The sequence below is a fragment of the Tursiops truncatus genome, chromosome 2, assembly GCF_011762595.2.
Source record: "Tursiops truncatus isolate mTurTru1 chromosome 2, mTurTru1.mat.Y, whole genome shotgun sequence".
Classification (NCBI taxonomy): domain Eukaryota; kingdom Metazoa; phylum Chordata; class Mammalia; order Artiodactyla; family Delphinidae; genus Tursiops; species Tursiops truncatus.
In genome coordinates, this window is record NC_047035.1 from 150,662,051 (window position 1) to 150,681,537 (window position 19,487).

At 38.7% G+C, this 19,487-nt stretch overlaps 1 protein-coding gene across 4 annotated transcripts in view; it reads right to left on the minus strand.

Annotated features, from left to right (window-relative positions):
• LOC101323272 (dihydrodiol dehydrogenase 3) overlaps positions 1-19,487 on the minus strand; it is a 53,416-nt gene that overhangs the window by 268 nt on the left and 33,661 nt on the right. For 2 of the 4 annotated variants that reach the window (XM_019933189.3, XM_004326421.4), the window contains 2 exons: positions 17,259-17,341; positions 14,896-15,049 (listed from right to left, as the gene is read on the minus strand). In XM_019933189.3, coding sequence (XP_019788748.1) covers positions 15,007-15,049; positions 17,259-17,341 — 126 coding nt within the window. In that variant the 3' untranslated portion in view covers positions 14,896-15,006. Of the gene's footprint in view, positions 1-11,039; positions 11,121-14,895; positions 15,050-17,258; positions 17,342-19,487 lie in introns of those variants that run through there. The other 2 variants (XM_073801505.1, XM_019933190.3) reach the window with 2 other exon arrangements.

Consider the following 19,487-nt stretch of genomic DNA (forward strand, 5'->3'; position numbering starts at 1 on the left):
ATAGATACATGTATATGTATAACTGAATCACTTTGCTGGACACCTAAAACTAACACAACATTGTTAATCAACTATACTCCAATGTAAAATAAAAAGCTTAAAAAAATCACCCCCTTTAAAGTATACAATTCAGTGGTTTTTAGTATATTCATAGAGTTGTTACCACTACACAACTTTAGAACATTTTCATCATCCCCAAAGAAACCCACAATCATTAGAAACAAGTCCCCACCCGTCCTTCCCTTCAACTCCTGGCAATTGCTTTCTGTCTCTATAGATCTGCCTATTCTAGACATCTGATATTACTGCTCTCATACAATATGTGGCATTTTCTGACTGCCTTCTTTCACTTAGCATAATGTTTTCAAGGCTTGTCCATGTTGAAACTTGTATCAGTACTTCAGTCCATTTTATGGCTAAATAACATCCCACTGTATGGATATGACACATTTTATTTATATATTCATCAGCTGATAAACATTTTGCTTTTTCTACCTTTTGGCTATTATGAGTAATTCTTTTTTTTTTTTTTTTTTTGCAGTACGCGGGCCTCTCACTGCTGTGGCCTCCCCCATTGCGGAGCACAGGCTCCGGACGCGCAGGCTCAGCGGCCATGGCTCACGGGCGCAGCCGTTCCGCGGCGTGTGGGATCCTCCCGGACCGGGGCACGAACCCGCGTCCCCTGAATCGGCAGGCGGACTCTCAACCACTGCACCACCAGGGAAGCCCAACCTCCTTGTCCTTTTACTCTGACCTCTGACGTTGGCCCCACTGCCTACAACTGCTTCTATCTCTGTCTTGCTGAGTATTTATTTATTTATTTATTTATTTTTGGCCTCGCCGCATGGCAGGCGGGATCCTAGTTCCCTGACCAGGGATTGAACCTGCACTCCCTGCAGTGGAAGTGCCGAGTCTTTACCACTGTACCACCAGGGAAGTCCCCCTGTCTTCCTGAGTTTAGAAATTCTTCAGCAACCTTTAAGCTTTCACAAAGCCAGCTCAGCTACTGGTACCTTCCCTTTGTTCCACAGGTCACACCAAGGAACGTACAATTAGGGAATACCCTAATTTTGTGGACTTTGATACAGACCTCCTTGATTCAGCCTCTCTGCAGTTCTCCCCTCAGTACTTATTCTCAACATTCTTTAAACCTGAGTTCCTATTTGCCTGCTTATTCCTCCATTTTATTTTAATTTCCTTTAAACAACTCCTTCACGCTGTAAGAAACATAACATATTAAATTAGAAAAATTATATGAATTCATGCCTTTGAAATAATGTTTCCAGCTCCATTTCTCCTAAAAGATGCAAATAATATCCAGTAGCACATGTGCAATACTAATGACCAGAGTCTATTTCCCTCTAAAAGAAATCTGTCTTCTTAGAGAGTGGTTATTTTTATCTTGCATCAGGAAAATTTAGGACAGGGCTGAATATTATGTTGTTGCCAAAAATCGGGGGTGGTTACCTTGGCGCCAGCAACAACTAGTAACAAATGGCATCTGCTGAGGGAATTCTGCTGGAAATTATGACAATTCGAAAATGAAAGCAATGTTATTAATATTGTTATTTGGAAAAAGTTGAGTCTATGGAAAGCCATGAATTCATAATTATACTGAAAAGAAAATTAAGATGAAGTTCAGGAAAAGGCAGTTGAAATACAGAAGAAGGATGAACAAAAAAATACATTTAATTTATCGCTGACTTTAATGTTAGGGAAGGGAAGTGTAGTAATTTCTCTTCATCTAAATGAGTAATTTCTCTTCTATACTAATGTCAGATTATAAAGTAGAGTTGTGTACTTTGTTTTCGTAAGCAGGAAATTGAAAGCAATCCAATCAGTACTAAAAGTGTGCCGAGTACAGGAACAATCAATCCCATCTGTAATTATTCACATGAAATGAAAGTTAAACACTTTAATGGCCAGTCACATTCTCCAAGTACCAGAAGAGTTCAACAGCATGGAAGAGAGGTAATTAAATATAAAGGGTTATATAACACTGATAAATGGAAACTCTAAAAGTCATGTCAATTCAGGAGATACCAGTATTGCAACAATACTAAAACCTGTGAGAAGGACAAAATGCATGGACATTTTAAAAAGCATATAGAAAGTGAAGCTTTACCATAAAAAGAGAAGTTCGTTTGATAATCAGTGGCTTGGATTTGAATCATTCTCAGAGAGTCAACCATACTAGGGCCCTACTAAGCATAAATCAATCATCCAAATTCAGCAATTTGGGCTAATTTTTTGCTCAAAAAAACCCTTCATGAATACTTAAAGTTGAAATTCACATAATTTTTTTTTTTTTTTGCAGTACGCAGGCTTCTCACTGTGTGGCCTCTCCCGTTGTGGAGCACAGGCTCCAGACGCACAGGCTCAACGGCCATGGCTCACGGGCCCAGCCGCTCTGCGGCATATGGGATCTTCCCGGACCAGGGCACGAATCCATGTCCCCTGCATCGGCAGGTGGATTCTCAACCACTGCGCCACCAGGGAAGCCCGAAATTCACGTAAGTTTATATGTCATGAAATATTATTTTTCTTTTGGATTTTTCAGCCGTTAGAAAAATGTATAAACCATTTTTACCTCATGGACTATTCAAAACCAGGCAGTGAGCTGTGCCTGCAGGTCATGGTTTGTGGATCTCTGCTCTACACAATTAGCTGACATTATTATAATATCTATAATTATCTTTCCGTAGATTATTATCTTTTAACTGTGATGAAATATACATAACATAATATTTTTCATTTTAACCACCCTTAAGTGTACAATCCAGTGGCATTAAATATATTCACAATGATGTAGAACCACCACCACTATCTATACCCAGAACCAACAAAAACAATATACCTGTTACAAATTTTCCTTTTGGCTTGTTCAGTGTTGATGTATAGAACCACAACTGATTGTGTGTTTATCTGTATTTACCTTGTACCCTACAACTCTGCTGAATTTATTAGCTCTAGTAGTTTTCTTGTGAACTCTTTGGGGTTTTCTGTATGTTGAATCATGTCATCTATGATCAGAGATGGTTTAACCCTTTCTTTCCAATTTGGATGGCTTTTATTTTTTTTTCTTGTCTGATGGCTCTGGCTAGAATGTCCAGTATGATGCTGAATAGCTGAGGTAAAAATAGGCATCCTCTTTCATTCTCGATCTTAGGAGGAAAGCTTTCAGTCTTTCATCATACCATTGAGTATGATGTTACCTTGACTTTTTTCATATATGGCTTTGTTGAGAATTTGGCTAAACTACTCTGTAATATCACTGCGTTGTCATCTGTTTTGTACAGCTAAGTAGCCTACAGGGGCCATAAATTGACACTACCCCCTCCAGAAAGCTAATGCGTTAAACAAGTGTTTTCTGAATGCCCCCCAAAGCAGAAATGGCCTATTTAGATCCCTGGGAAGCCACTTCAGCTTGTGAGGTATAAAATAATGGCAGCAGCCTTGTTTGTACTTCATCAATCAGAGCAACAACCTACCGTCAGAACACAGAACACTGATATGTGGAAGACAAGCTCCTTATTTCCCACCCTGGATCCAGCAAATCACACCAGAACCTCGGTTTCCTTCCTCACAGCTGCCTGTCCCAGGTCTGGACGGTGGGCTGTGGGTAAACACCACCCTGAGGGCCGTAACTGACCGGTACTAACTGCAGTTTACCAGCCAAGCTTTGCTCTGGATGCAGCAAGACTTCAAATAGATTCTAGAGTTCTAAAATATTTACTTCAGACAGATTCTACCAATATAACTTTTGTCAGGGTAGAGAGATGGATTCCTGGTGCTTCCAATTCTGCCGTTTTTCCTGAGGACACTCTATAAATTCTTTGGGTTGATCTTTGAAAGTATTGTTTTACTCTAAGATCTGGTAAGATAGAAATAAAGTTAATTTTCAAAAAAATCCCCACTAATTTTTGTGTTGCAAAATACTAATATCATTTCATTAAAATCTGATAATGAAAAAGATGTTACTGCGGGGCTTCCCTGGTGGCGCAGTGGTTGAGAATCTGCCTGCTAATGCAGGGAACACGGGTTCGAGCCCTGGTCTGGGAGGATCCCACATGCCGCAGAGCAACTAGGCCCGTGAGCCACAGCTGCTGAGCCTGCGCGTGTGGAGCCTGTGCTCTGAAACAAGAGAGGCCGCGATAGTGAGAGGCCCGCGCACCGCGATGACGAGTGGCCCCCGCTTGCCACAACTAGAGAAAGCCCTCGCACAGAAATGAAGACCCAACACAGCAAAAATTAATTAATTAATTAATTAATAAGAAAAGCCCTGCTAATTTGAAAAAAAAAAGATGTTACTGAAAATATACATAGTTTAGAATTGACTATAGTAAAAACATCTTGGAAGATGCAAATATATTAACAAATACAGAGATTCTAGTAAAAATAATTTACTAGAATGTACTAAAGACTTTTGTCATTGATGGAATAGAAGACAAATACACCGTATATATATAGTTAACCCTCCAACAATGCAGGGGTTAGGGGCGCCAACCCAAGCACCGTTGAAAATCCACATATAACTTTGCAGTCTCCCTTTTATATCTGCAGTTCTGCCTCTGTAGGTTCAACCAACCGTGGATCACTAGTGTGGTTTCCATGTGCTGAACACAGGATCTGGTTTTGTTAAAACATGACAAATAATTTCCATATGTTGTATATGTGTACGTATATACATACATATATGTTTGTGTATATAAATGTATATATAGGTATATATTATATAAGCCTGGAGAAAATATAGGAAGTGCATATTAAGCTATTAACATTCATTATTGTGAAGTGTTGCTGAAACGAGTGAAGGGGGAAAAAGAGGGCATGGGGGACAAAAAGGGCAAAAAGAAAAAAATTCAACGAAAAAGCAAATATATGGGGCTTCCCTGGTGGCGCAGTGGTTGAGAGGGAGCGGCTGGGCCCGTGAGCCATGGCCGCTGAGCCTGCGCGTCCGGAGCCTGTGCTCCGCGACGGGAGAGGCCACAACAGTGAGAGGCCCGCGTACCGCAAAAAAAAAAAAAAAAGCAAATATATGATCATTTATGTATATATTTAAAATTATATACTTATCTTTTTTCTTTATGTATAAATAAAATAATTCAGTAAGCAATATCAAATTACAGAGACAGCAAAGGATAAACCAGTCAATATAATCACTTAAAAGACCAAGAGGTGACACGTACACACTACTATATATAAGATAGATAACTAGCAAGGACCTACTGTATAGCACAGAGAACTCTACTCAATACTCTGTTATAACCTATATGGGAAAATAATCAAAAAAAGAGCGGATATATGTATATGTATAACAGATTCACTTAGCAGTACACCTGAAACTGACACAATATTGTAAATGTTGTGAAATGTTGTAAACAAAAAACAAAAGAAGACCAAGAGTACAATTATATGTACTATAATTCACTGTGAGTTACTGGACATGGTTCCACACTAAGAAAGGGAGAATCCCTGACTTCAGAGAATTATTTCCTCTATGTAAAGATTTTGGTACTTACCTCTAAGTGGATATCTAGTATATATCCAACCTTGAATGTGAAAAAGCAGACGTAAACACTGAGACAGTTTCCCAGAGGACACTGGGAAGGTATTGTGGTGGGTGGGGTTACAGGGCTCTTGGATTCACCAAGACTCTGGGAAAATAAGTAGGGGACTCAGTTAATCAGCCCATGTTATATTTGCAAAAAGACCTTCTCCAAGGTTATCTTAAAACTGTCAGGGCTTCCCTGGTGGCGCAGTGGTTGGGAGTCCGCCTGCCGATGCAGGGGACACGGGTTCGTGCCCCGGTCCAGGAAGATCTCACATGCCGTGGAGCAGCTGGGCCCGTGAGCCATGGCTGCTGAGCCTGGGCATCCAGAGCCTGTGCTCTGCAACGGGAGAGGCCGCAGCAGTGAGAGGCCCGCGTACCGCAAAAAAAAAAAAAAAAAAAAACCTGTCAAAAGTCAACAACAAAGAAAATGGCAGCCAGGGAACAAAGGATGGTAACCTACAAAGGAACCTCCATTAGGCTATCAGCAGATTTCTCAACAGAAACTTAATAGGCTGGGGGGAAGGGAGAAGGGTGGAATGACATTTTCAAAATACTGAAAGATAAAAACTGTCAGCCAAGAATACCCAGCAAAGTTATTATTCAAATATGAAGGCAAAATAAAGATTTTCCCAGACAAACAAAAGTTGAGGACGTTCATCAAATTTTCCTGCTTTACAAGAAATGTCAAAAGGAGCTCTTGTACCAGAAACAAAAAGGCAAAACTTTGAGCAAGGTGATAGACAGAGTTAATCAGAAAATTTAAACTCTATATCAGAATAGGTTTTTAAAAAATGCTTTATTATAGCATAAAGGTTAAAAGGGGGAAAAAGCAGAAAAAATAACTATAGCTACTTCAATTTGGTAACAAACTCACAACATAGAAGGGATAATTTGAGGCAAGAAAAACATAAAAGGGAAGTGGAAAAGAACAGAACTTGTATAGGCAAATGAAAATAGATGCTATCAGCAGGAAAAGGACTATTTTATCTATGAGATGTATGCAAACCTCGTGGTAACCACAAAACATAAACCCAGAGCAGAGACATGAAACATTTAAAAAAAAAGAAAGAAACTGAAAAACACCATAGAAAACCACCAAACCAAAATGGGAGACAGAACACAAGAAAAAAGAAATAATGGAGATATAGAGCAATGAGAAAACAAAAGATAACATGGCATTACTAAGTCCTCATCTACCAATAATCACCCTAAATGTAAATGGATTGAATTCACCAATCAAAAGACACACAGTGGCTGGCTGGATTAAAAACCAGACCCATCTATATGCTACCTCCCGGAGACTCACCTCAGCTCTAAAAACAAACACAGGCTAAAAGTGAAGGGTTGGAAAATGATACTCCAAGCAAATAGCGGCCAAAAGAAAGCAGGTGTAGCCACACTCATATCAGAGGAAATAGACCTCAAGCTTAAAAAGGTAACAAGAGACAAAGATGGACATTATATAATGATAAAGGGAACAATTCATCACAAAGACATAACAGTGATTAATATATATGCACCCAACATAGGAGCAACAAAACACATAAATTATTAACAGACCTAAAGGGAGGAATTGATGGCAGCACAATAATAGCTAACACCTCACTTATGTCAATGAATAGGTCATCCAGACATAAAGTCAACAAGGAAACAGAGGCCTTAAACATAAGACCAGATGGATTTGATAAATTTGTACAGAACATTCCATCCAAATGCAGCAGAATACACATTCTTCTCAAGTGCACATGGGACTTTCTCAAAGACAGACCATATGTTGGGACACAAAATAAATTTCAATAAATTTAAGAAGATTGAAATCATATCAAACATCTTTTCTGATAACTATGGTCTGAAGCTAGAAATCAGCTACAACAAGAAAGCTAGAAAAATCACAAATATGTGGAGACTGAACAACATGCTAGTAAACAAGTTTTGATTTCTTCTTTTCAATGAAGAAATCAAAAATTACCTGAAGACAAATGAAAATGAGAATACAGTGTACCAAAATCTATGGGATGCAGCAAAAGTGGTAACAGGAGGGAAGTTTATGGCAATACAGATCCACCTCAAGAAATGAGAAAAATCTCAAATAAACAAACTAAACTTATACCTAAAGGAACTAAAAAACTAGAACAAATGAAGCCCAAAGTCAGTAGAAGGAAGAAAATAAAAATCAGAGCTAAGTGAAATACAGACTAAAAAGACAATAGAAATATCAGTGACTAAGAGCTAGTTCTTTGGAAAGATAAACAAAATTGACAAGCTTTTAACTAGACTAAGAAAAAAAGAGAAGTCTCTGATAAATAAAATCAGAAAAAAAGAGGAGAAATAACAACAGATATCACAGAAATTCAATGGATTATAAGAGAATATTATGAGCAGTTATATGACAACATATTGGACAACCTAGAAGAAATGCACAAATTCTTAGAATCACGCAACCTTCTCAGACTGAATTATGATGAAATAGAAAATTTGAATAAACTGATCACTAGCAAAGAGATCGAAAGAGTAATCAAAAACCTCCCAAGAAACAAAAATCCAGGACCATACAGCTTCACAGGTGAATTCTACCAAACATTCAAAAATATTTAACTCCTATCCTTCTCACAATCTTAGAAAAAATTGGGAACACTTCCTAACTCATTTTATGAGGCCAACATTACCCTGATACCAGACCAGACAAGGACAACATAAAAAAAAGAAAATTACAGGCCAATATCTCTGATAAACATAGATACAAAAATCCTCAGAAAAATATTAGCAAACTGAATACAACGATACATTAAGAGGATCATACATCATGATCAAGTGGAATTTATTCCAGGGATGCAAGGATGATTCAATATTCACAAATAAAACAATGATTCACCATGTTAACAAAATGAAGGATGGAAACCATATGTTCATCTCAATAGATGCAGAAAATGCATCTAAGATTCAATACTCATTTATAGTAAAAACTGTCAAAAAAATGGGTATAAAAGGAATGTACCTGAACATAATAAAGGCCATATATGACAGACCCACAGCAAACATTATACTAAATGGTGAAAAAATGAAGACTGTCCCTCTAAGATCAGGAACAATGCAAGGATGCTCACTCTCACCACTCTTATTCAACATAGTATTGGAAGTCTTAACCCAGATCAGTTAGACAAGAAAAAGAAATAAAAGGCATCTAAACTGGAAAGGAAGATTCAAACAGACAAATTCATTGATTCACTCATTTCAGGTTTAGAATTTGTCTCTTCCAGATAAAGAGACATCAAATAGGCGTTAAAAACAATCACTCATTTAAATAAAAATTAACAGCTGCTGTGTCTAATCTGCTTCTTGCATCTATTGAAGGTTTCCTTTTTTCATTCAGATAATTTATTTTTCATAAGACTTCCAATTAGTTCTTTCTCCCATCTGTCTTTTTTTTTTTTTTACTTACTTAGTTTTCTTCTCCTTTCATAAATGTTTGTCCCTTCTTAATTTCCTTTGAGAATGCCAAACCACATTATTTTTACATCATGCTCATATTACATTATTATTTTTATGTCTTCTTGTGTGATTTTTTTTCCTATTTGTTACATCTTTTGGTTCTGTTCTATGGTGGTAGATTCCCTCATTTGCATCGTTATTTTTCATTTGAGAAACAATCTTGTGCCTGCATATCTTGGGGTTTTGTGGTAACTCTTGTGGTTCCAGGTCTTATGTTAAGATTTAGGATTATTGCAGTCCAAATGTCAGGTTTCCTAACATCAATTCCAAATAGGCCAATATTGGTATGACCTTTTAGTATTTTACTGGGAGTATCCTAGCTGAATCTCTTGAATGAATTCCATGATATCTCAAGCCCATAGTGTTTGGAATTGCAATTTCCCTAGGCTCTTGTTGGCAAAGACTGTTTTTGACAGCTTTGATTCCAAAGAATAAAATACAGATATTATCACCGAGCTAGGAATTTTGTCCCAGTTGGCTCAGTTCTACAACCACTAAGCTATTCGTTCAGTCTGCCTTGGGCATGGGTGCCATTCATAAGCCATGCCATCTCAGGCTTTATCTTGAAACTTCCTATAGGTCCAGGGAATATCTGTTCTTTATCTTTGTGGTACTGCAAGTCAGCATGGAATGAAATAGTTACTTTGCTGTGCAGGTTATGAAAGAATTTTGACATCTCTAAATGCTGTGCAGGCAGGAAATGTCTGGACAAAGAGAGCTGCCACAAAAGAGCAGAGATAAGCAAGTAAATTCACAGAAATGGAAAGTTCCTTGAGGTCTGATTCCACTGTCCTTAGGAGGGAAATGCCCCTTTGAAAATGAGTTTCTCCAAAACTATTCCACACAGTCTCATGTGAATAAGCCTGGAAACCTTCTAACCTACTTTGCTAAGATGTAGATGATGACAAAAGAATGGCCTATTTCCCATTCCAGTTCACCTCCATAGACCTGAGAACTATTAGAAACACTGACAATTTGACTACAGGTGTATCAAATCCTTTAAGGGTGTTGTCATGAGATAATCACAAAATCTGACTCTTAGACTCTCAAAAAAGTTTTCTTTTTAATTAAGGGTAATAAACTGTTAGAAAGAATAAAAATTGGACAATACATTGTTTATTTTTAATAAGAGACTGTTTTTAGAGTAGTTTTAGAGTGACAAGGAAATTGTATACAAAGTACCGCAAGTTCTCATACCCCCCTCTCCCTGCCCCCCACTTTGCCCTGTTATTAGCATTTTGCATTACTGTGGGACATTTGTTACAACAGATGGAAGGTAACACCCCAACTGTACTGACCAGCTATTAGGAAATATGTTGGAGGAGAAGCAAGGTTAAAGCAGTACCCATGGAGTAAGAAGAGAATTGAAGCCAGTTAACTTGGTTGTACTTCTATCAGAGTGGTCTTAAGTAAAGTGTTACAAAATAATAAAGACATCATTAATTTTTTGCAAAATTTTAACTCATATTTTTAATGAGTAAATTTTAAATTCCTGTTACACTTACATTATTGTAAATTATTATAAGAGAATGTTGAACAATTATTAACCATATGCTGGACTAGAAACCTCCACATACCAATATCTTTCTTGTTTTTCCAATGATGAAGCTCCTTTTTTTTTTTTTTCGCTGTATGCGGGCCTCTCACTGTTGTGGCCTCTCCCGTTGCGGAGCACAGGCTCCGGACGCACAGGCTCAGCGGCCATAGCTCACGGGCCTAGCCGCTCTGCGGCATGTGGGATCTTCCCGGACCGGGGCACGAACCCGTGTCCCCTGCATCGGCAGGCGGACTCTCAACCACTGCGCCACCAGGGAAGCCCGAAGCCCCTTGTTGACCAAACATCGTCTGAAACACTTAGCTATCTTACACTACTCTACACCACACATACACACATACACACACACAATTTAAAGGAATGATTAATGAGCGTTTTTCAAAATGTTAAACTTTAGTAAAGAAATAAAACTTCACAATGAAAGAAAATTTGCTTTTTTACCTTTTCAATCAGAAAAAAATTATTTCATTTCTTCTTCTTTGCTTTATAATAAGAATATCCAGTCCTGACAAGGGTGCAATCCTGAAAAGGGTAACAAAAAAAAAGACATGCTGGCAAGGTGCTTAGTGGAGGTTAATTATTGATAGTTTTTGCAGTATGCAAACAGACTGTTGGAGGGGTTATATCTTTCACCCAGTGGATAACTTTTAAAGAACTATCACAATGTAACTCCCCCCGAAAGATAAATATTTTATATAATTTATTATCTTGCTCAACATTAGCCATAAAGGAAAAACCTGTAAGCAAGTTAAATTATAATAAATTTGGGAGGAGTTAGGGAAATCATGAAACATTGATACAATGGAATGTTATGAAGCCAAATAAAATTTAACATGTACAGTGATGTCAGCAAAATGCTAAGCTGCGATTTTGGAAATTGTGTGTCCGTTTTCATTTGTTTCAAGGGATTTCTTTATTTCCTCTTTGATTTCTTCAATGACCATTGGTTTTCTAGTAGCATATTGCTTAGTCTCCACTTATTGTTTGTTTGTTTAATTTTACTTTCTATAATTGATTTCTAATTTCATGTTGCAATCAGAAAAGCCTCTTGATACAATTTGCATCATCTTACATTTACTGAGACTTCTTCTGTGGCCTAGAATGTGATCTATCTTGGAGAATGTTCCATGTGCACTTGCAAAGAATTTGTTTCCTGCTGTTTTTGGATGGAATGTCCTTTAAATATCTGTTAAGTCCAACTGGTCTAATGTATCATTTAAGTCCAGTTTTTCCTTATTGATTTTCTGGCTAGATCATCTAACCTTCGATGTAAGTGGAGTGTTAAAGTCCCCTACTGATATTGTATTCCTGTCAATTTCTCTATTTAGTTCTGTTAATATTTGCTTTATATATGTAGGTACTTCTAAATTAAATGCATATTTGTTCACAAATGTTATAGACTCTTCTTCGATTGATGCCTTTATCATTATATAATACCCTTATTTGTTTTTTATTATGGACTTTGTTTTAAAGTCTACTTTGTCTGATATGGGTATTGCTAGAACAGGTTTTTGTTTTGTTTTTGCCTCCATTTGCATGGAGGATATTTTCCATCCCCTGACTTTCATTCTGTGCATGTCTTTAGCTCTGGAGTGAGGCTCTTGAAGGCAGCATGTATACTGTTCTTATTTCTTTATCCAATCAGCCACTCTATGTCTTTTGATTGGAGGATTGAGTCCATTGACACTTAAAGTGACTGATAGTACTGTACTTATTGCCATTTTGTTACTTGTTTTCTGGTTGTTTTTGTAGTTTTTCTTGTCTTTTTATTCTTCTTTTAGTCTGTTATCTTTTGATTTGATAACTTTATTTGTGTTATATTTGGGTTACTTTCTCTTTAATTTTTGTGTATCTACTGTAGGGTTTTTCTTGTGGTATTTTTGTTGTTGTTTTGGATTTTTTTTTGCAGTACGCGGGCCTCTCACTGTTGTGGCCTCTCCCATTGCGGAGAACAGGCTCCAGATGCGCAGGCTCAGCGGCCATGGCTCACGGGCCCAGCTGCTCCGCGGCATGTGGGATCCTCCCAGACCGGGGCACGAACCCATGTCCCCTGCATCGGCAGGTGGACTCTCAACCACTGTGCCACCAGGGAAGCCCTCTACTGTAGGTTTTGGATGTATTATTACCATGAAGTTTATATATGTCAACCTATACCTATATCTACTTGCTTTATACTAATATCATTTAAGCTCTAACACATTCCAGAAGATCTACATTTTACCCCTCCATCCTGACATTTTGTGTTTTTGATGTCATATTTTACATCTTCATGTCTATCCCTTTTTAATTTAGTCTTTTACATTTGTACTAGTTTATTTAAGTTTGTACTAGTTTATTTAAGTGGTTGATGCACCACCTTTACTATGCATTTGGCTTTACTAGTAGGATTTTCCCCATTTTATATTTTCTTATTTCTTGTTATAGCCTTTTCTTTTTCACTTAAGGGAGACACTAATATTTCTTGTAGGGTCAGTTTAGTGGTGATAAACTCAGTTTTTGCTTGTCTGGGAAACTCTTTAGCTCTCCTTCAATTCTGAATGATAATTTTGCTGAGTAGAGTGTCCTTGATCATAGGTTTTTTTTTTTTTTTCCTTTCAGCACTTTAAATATATCATGCCACTCCCTTCTGGCCTGCAGTATTTCTACTGAGAAATCAGCTGATAGCCTGATGTGGTTTTCCTGGTATGTGACTCATTGTTTTTCTCTTGCTGCCTTTAGAATTCTCTATTTTTAACTTTTGCCATTTTAATTATGATATGTCTGGTTGTGGGCCTCTTTGGTTTCATCTTGTTTGAGACTCTCTGTGATTCCTGCACCTGGATATCTTTTGCCTTCTCAGATTTGGGAACTTTTCTGCCATAATTTCATCCAATATATTTTCTGCCTCTTTCTCTCTTTTCTTCTCTTTCTAGGACCCCTATAATGCAAGTGTTAGTGCACTTGATGCTACCCTAGAGGTCCCTTAAACTGTTCTTATGAAAAATAATTTATTCTTTATTGCTGCTCTGATTGAGTGATTTCCATTATTCTGTCTTCCAGGTTGTGAAAGCGTTCTTCTGTGTCACCTAACCTGTTGTTAATTCCTTCTGGTGTATTTTGTATTTCAGTTACTGTATCCTTCATCTCTGATTGGATCTTTTTAATATTTTCTAGTTCTTTGAGGTTCTCATTGTGTTCCTCTACTATCTTCCCACATTCAGTGAGCATTTTTATTACTATTGCTTTGAGTTTTTTATCAGGTAAATTATTTATCTCGCTTTTGATAGGGTTTTTTTCCCTGAGGTTTTATCTTGTTATTTCATTTGGAACATGTGTGTTTTTCTTCTAATTTGTTTGGTCTTTTCTGTTCGTCTCTATGACATTAGGCAAACAGTTACCTATTCCAGAGTCTAAACGTGTGTCCTTGTGTGGGAGCATCTCTGTGTGGTCTGCCTGTGACCAGTGGCATTGGTGGGAGAGCTGGATCTAAAGTGAGCACAGCTCATGTCTTCTCCCTAGGTGAGCTGGCAGCTGCTGTTTTGTTGGGAGATCGGGCTGGAGTCAGAGGGACTAGAGCCAGAGTTAGGTGTGAGCTGAGGCTTCTTCTAGGCTCAATGGCAATTGGTGACCTGTTGGGGGTAGGGCTAGGGCCCAAGGGGCTGGAGACACACTTCTGAGTTGCCACCACTTTCTCCCTGTGCATGTGATGGCTGTCTCTGCCTTAGCAGGGACCAGTGCCAGAGCAGGAGGGGATGGAGCAGGAGGCTTTGGGCATGCACTGAGGTAGTCCTGGCAGACCGGCCAGAGCGTCAAGCAGAATCCAATCTGCTGTCTCTGTTGGGACTGAAAACAATCAAGTTTGTGTACACGCTCTTGAAGAACGGAGTCTTGGTTTCTTACAGCCCTATGGGAAGCCCCACTGGTTTTCAAGCCAGCCAAGGGGGCTCGTCTTCCCAGTGCCAGTCCTCAGACCTGGGGTGCCTAATATGAGTCTTGTACCCCTCGCTCTTTAAAGAGAATCCCTGAGCCTGTTTATACTCCTCTGGGTCACCTGCTAGGGGTGTGGGTCCTGAATGCATTGCTTCTCCTGTCCACATACTAGGCTCTGTGAGGTTCTTTCTTGATAGCTTGGGTTGTAGAGAGCCATTCTGCTACTCTTCAAGTTGTTTGCAGTGAGAGTTACTCTATGTGTAGTGGTAGTTTTGATGTCTTCATGGAGGAAGGTGAGTTCAAGATCCTCCGACTCTGCCTTTTGATCCCCCTCCCGAGTATTCTTACTTTGAAATCTTTATTATTTCACACACACCAAAACATGCAAGAAGCTTTAAACTAGAGACACAGATTTTAATTAGCTCCAATGATTATAGCAATTCTCTCCACACCCCTAGAATCAATAAATTCTGATACAACCATGGTGGATCACTCATAATCAATATTCTTCAGAATATGGATAGTCAGGGTGATCAGAAATGCTGAAAGAGAAGGAGGGAGATTAATTTTATTAACTCTGTCTCACACTTGTCAAGGAGAGTGTTCCTCTGTGGAAGCAGTTAGGATGCTCTAAAACTCTAAATTTACAACCAACTCATTTACAACATACATATATGCAGGCTCCCGGTCCATATGTCAACTGCATCTTCATATCCAGTTCCCACATTCACATGCAACGTAAAAGCCACAGTGATATCTACCTTGGTTGGAATTACAATTTCTAAGAAGGTCTAAGAACTATAGATGAAATGCTAAGGTCACTTCAGCCCCAGGTGGAACATTTGGCCCTGGATGATGGCAATAATCACAGTAAGAATCTTGCTGATCTTTTTCACACATCCATCCAACACATAAACATGGAGCACCCCCCAAAATACAGGGTGCTCTGTTAAAAAAACTTCTAATCTCTTGAGATATCATGTACACATAAGTAACTATACCGATAAAAAGGGATTACTGTTTTCTTAATTTATAATGTATTAAAACACGGGTTATCAAGGAATTAGTATTACTGCTGTTTTCCTTTTTTTCCATGTTTTTACTTTTCTTTCTAAGTTTGTCTTTCTCCATTCAATTCATTAAAGAGTGCATTCTGAGCAAGTCCATGTGCTGGGAGCCATGCTGTTGACCTGAGTCCACAAATATGAGTAAGTCTAGGCATTCACAGCCTAATAAGGAGAACACAGAAGAATACTTCAAAGATTTGAGTACAGAAAAGTAACTTTGCACCTGTTTTTTCATGTATAATATCCTTTCTCTGAATCATGATATAGCTTTACAAACAAGAGAAAGCATTTTGACATCTTTCATTTGAAACTGTATCTTTATCAATAATTTGTATTCCCTTCTCTCTAAACTCCCTTCCAAATTTCTCTGTTTGATTAGTCTTCTTTCTCTTCAGTCCTGATATCCTCCTGCAGTAATTGAACATGGAATTCTATGTTTGTGAATTAAGTCAAAGTCGAAGAGGTAGGGGCTCCCCAGGGGGTGGACTCCTGATGGACAAGGGCAACACTGAGGTAAGTCTTAAATCAAGAAACCAGAGACATCCACACAATCTTATCTGGATGTATCCTGCTAAGCACACAGCAGTCACTTACTGGAGGGCCAGTTAAGTTCATGATCTAATTCTAATTCAGTTTGGTGAGATTACAAGGATGAGGAAATGGAGTTATAATAGGGAAAAAGGTCCAATGAAGAGAGAAATTTGGAAGAAATGGATGATGTCTTGGGAAAGAAATGCACGTTAGGGAGAAAAGCCACCAGACATTTAGGGGAGGGGGTGGAAGCATGCCCCACTGTGCCTTCGCAGCACCGACGCACATTGGCCTTTACGGCCTCCTCCTCCATACAAATATTAACATATTTTACAATTGTGTTAGGATAAAAATGAATGTATCCAGGCTGGATTCACTGTTACATAGTCATTACTAATACAAATCATTTTCCCCTGATTTAAAAAAAAAATAAAGGTGAAACATTTTCCTACATCCCTAAAAGAATAGTGGGCTGTAGGCACTGTGCCTTCTGTATCTAATGGGTACGTCAGCCCTGAGAGGAAGTACACCAGGCACAGAGATGAGGGGTATAAGGTAGTGAATTCACCACAATGTGAACTTTGGTGATTTTACTTATGAGTTGTCCTGGGCCCTTCTCACATTTCTATTAGATCAGAGACGGAGCCCTGGAAGAAACCTCTGGTCTGAGGTCTACAGGAAGCCCTGGTTTACTCCTACACTGGAAATCAGGCCTGCCTTCCTGGTTAGGGAAGCTCAGTTTCTCTGCTGACCTACATGCTACAGAAAACAATGTGTGTGGACCTCCCTCCCACCCCACCCCGCCATCTCACCCATCTAGGTCATCACAGAGTACCGAACTGAGCTCCCTGTGCTATACAGCAGGTTCCCATTAGCTATCTATTTTACACACGGTAGTGTATATATGTCAATCGAAATCTCCCAATTCATCCCACCCCTCCACCTCCAACCCCCGTGTCCACAAGTCCGTTCTCTACGTCTGCGTCTCTATTCCTACCCAGCAAACAGGTTCATCTGTAAGGGGATATATGTATACATATACCTGATTCACTTCTTTGTACAGCAGAAATTAACGCAACGTTGTGAAGCAATTATACTCCAATAAAAAAGAAAAGAGAAAATAACATGTGTGAAATATATACAAGTCACTTACAAGAGTAAATCATAATATCGTACATTACTGTTGAGACCATCAATTGCTTTCATGTCTTCTGGAGTTAATTCAAAATCGAGAACCTGGAAGGAAGGGAAGAATCACATTAACCTCTTCCCCAAGGAGTTGGCCTCCCCCTGGGAACTGGAGGACTTTCCAGCTGGATGGAGGCAAGAAGAGAGTACAGGGAAGACTCGCCTGTCCTCAGCTTCCAAGTGAACCAGCCTGGTAACACTTCTGCGGGGTTCTCCACCTCTCCTTCCCACTCCCTCTCCTTTTCTGCTCCATTTCACACACACACACACACACACACACACACACACACACACACACAGCTTGCAAGGCATCAATCCCAAATCTTTCTAAGTGAATTACTTGTGACAGAAAACAAACAAACAAAAATCTTTTTCCAGACAAAGGGGCAGTTGGACAACCTGGAGAAAATACTCGTACTTGACCAAACATTACACTGATTTTTCATTCCCAGCACCCCTAAGTATGACACAGCTTTGAGCTTAAGCAAGTATTGGAAGGAGAACCCCCTGCCGTGAAAACCTATCCGAGAAGCCCATATCAAACTTACTCATTCTCTATGAATAAATTGAACAAAAAAGATTATGTAAATGCCTTTGTAGAGAAAGTTATGAAATGTATTTAAAATATTAAAGAACACCTAAATAATTAGAAATTCATATCATAGTCATGGAATGGAAATCTCAATCTTAAAAAGAAATCAGTTTTCTCTAAAGTGATCTAGTGTTTCAATGCAACATGAACCAAAGACTTAAAGATTTTTTTCTTTTGTAGAAGTTGGTAAAGTGATACTAAATTTTACATAAAAGAACAGCTAGTCAAGAGCAGCCAAGACATCCTTAAAGAAGAAAAATGTACCGTTCTTCAAAGCAAGACTTATTTTCCACTACAATAAGACAGTGCAGCAAAGTAAATAGCTAACTAGAAGAAAGAGGCCAGAAATGTACTTATGGACACTTGATACACGACAGAGTTGACAATGAAAATCTGTGGGAAAATATGGACATTATGTTTCTATTTAAGTATATGTATATATATCCATTTTCATGTCATATTAGAAAATCAGTTCCAGGTATATTACAGGGCTAAATTTGAATGGAAAGACAAAAACAAATTTTCAGGGTAATATTTCCCTGCCCCTTGAATTGGCCTGACCTGTAATTTGCACTGGACAATGAAATTTGCCAGAAGAAGTGGCGAGTCAGTTCTGAGCCTAGACATGACAAGGATTTTTTTTCCCACTCATTGCCTTGGTATCATACCACTGTGCTGAGATGAAGACCAGGTTAGTGGCCACAGTCTAGCCGACTATACATGAAAAACCGTATGGAGAAGAGGGCTGGCTCCTCTGACAACATCCAAATCCACCTGCTAAAGCAGCACTGCCTAGCTGCTCTGCATTTGACTGCAAAGACAAGAGAGGGCCCAGCCAAGGAGAGAACAGCTTAACTGAATGAAGGCTAATTGTCATACCACAGAATCATGAGATGCGTAAATGATTTCTGCATTAAACCCCTTAATGGGGGCGAGTTTGCTGTACAGCTATGGCTAACAGTATAATAATAGTCTCATACATATAAATCAAAAGACAACCTAATAAAAATGGACAAAGTCTTGAACAGGAACTTCACAAAGGCAGAAACTCAGGGAGATTAGAAGTATGAAAATGAAACTACGTTACTATTCAGAGGAATGCAAAATAAAACCATGATGACATGGAGGTTGAAGATCACTGCTGTAATCCGTGTGCTCCCCAAATTCATATGTTGGAAAACCCACTTCTACTGCAATGATATTAGAAAGTGGGACCTTGGAGTGGTGGTTAGGTCATGATGGTGAAGGCTTCATGAATTTGATTTAAATAATATCATATATCATATAAGAGACTCTGAGAGCTCCGTTGCCCCCCACTACATTAAGATACAAGGAGAAGCCTGTAACCTGGAAGAGGGCCCTCACATGACCACACAGGCACCCTGATCGCAGACCTCTAGCTTTCAGAACAGTGAGAAACAAATTTCAGTTGTTTCTAAACCACCCAATCTGTGGTATTTTGTTATAGCAGCCCAACTGTCTAAGAAAATCACAATTCAATTTCGTCAACTGAGAATAAAGAAAATAAGATATCACTTGCAGGGTGACAGAATAAATTGCAGATGTAATGCTGGAACTAAAATCTCCATTTTCTGTCCAATC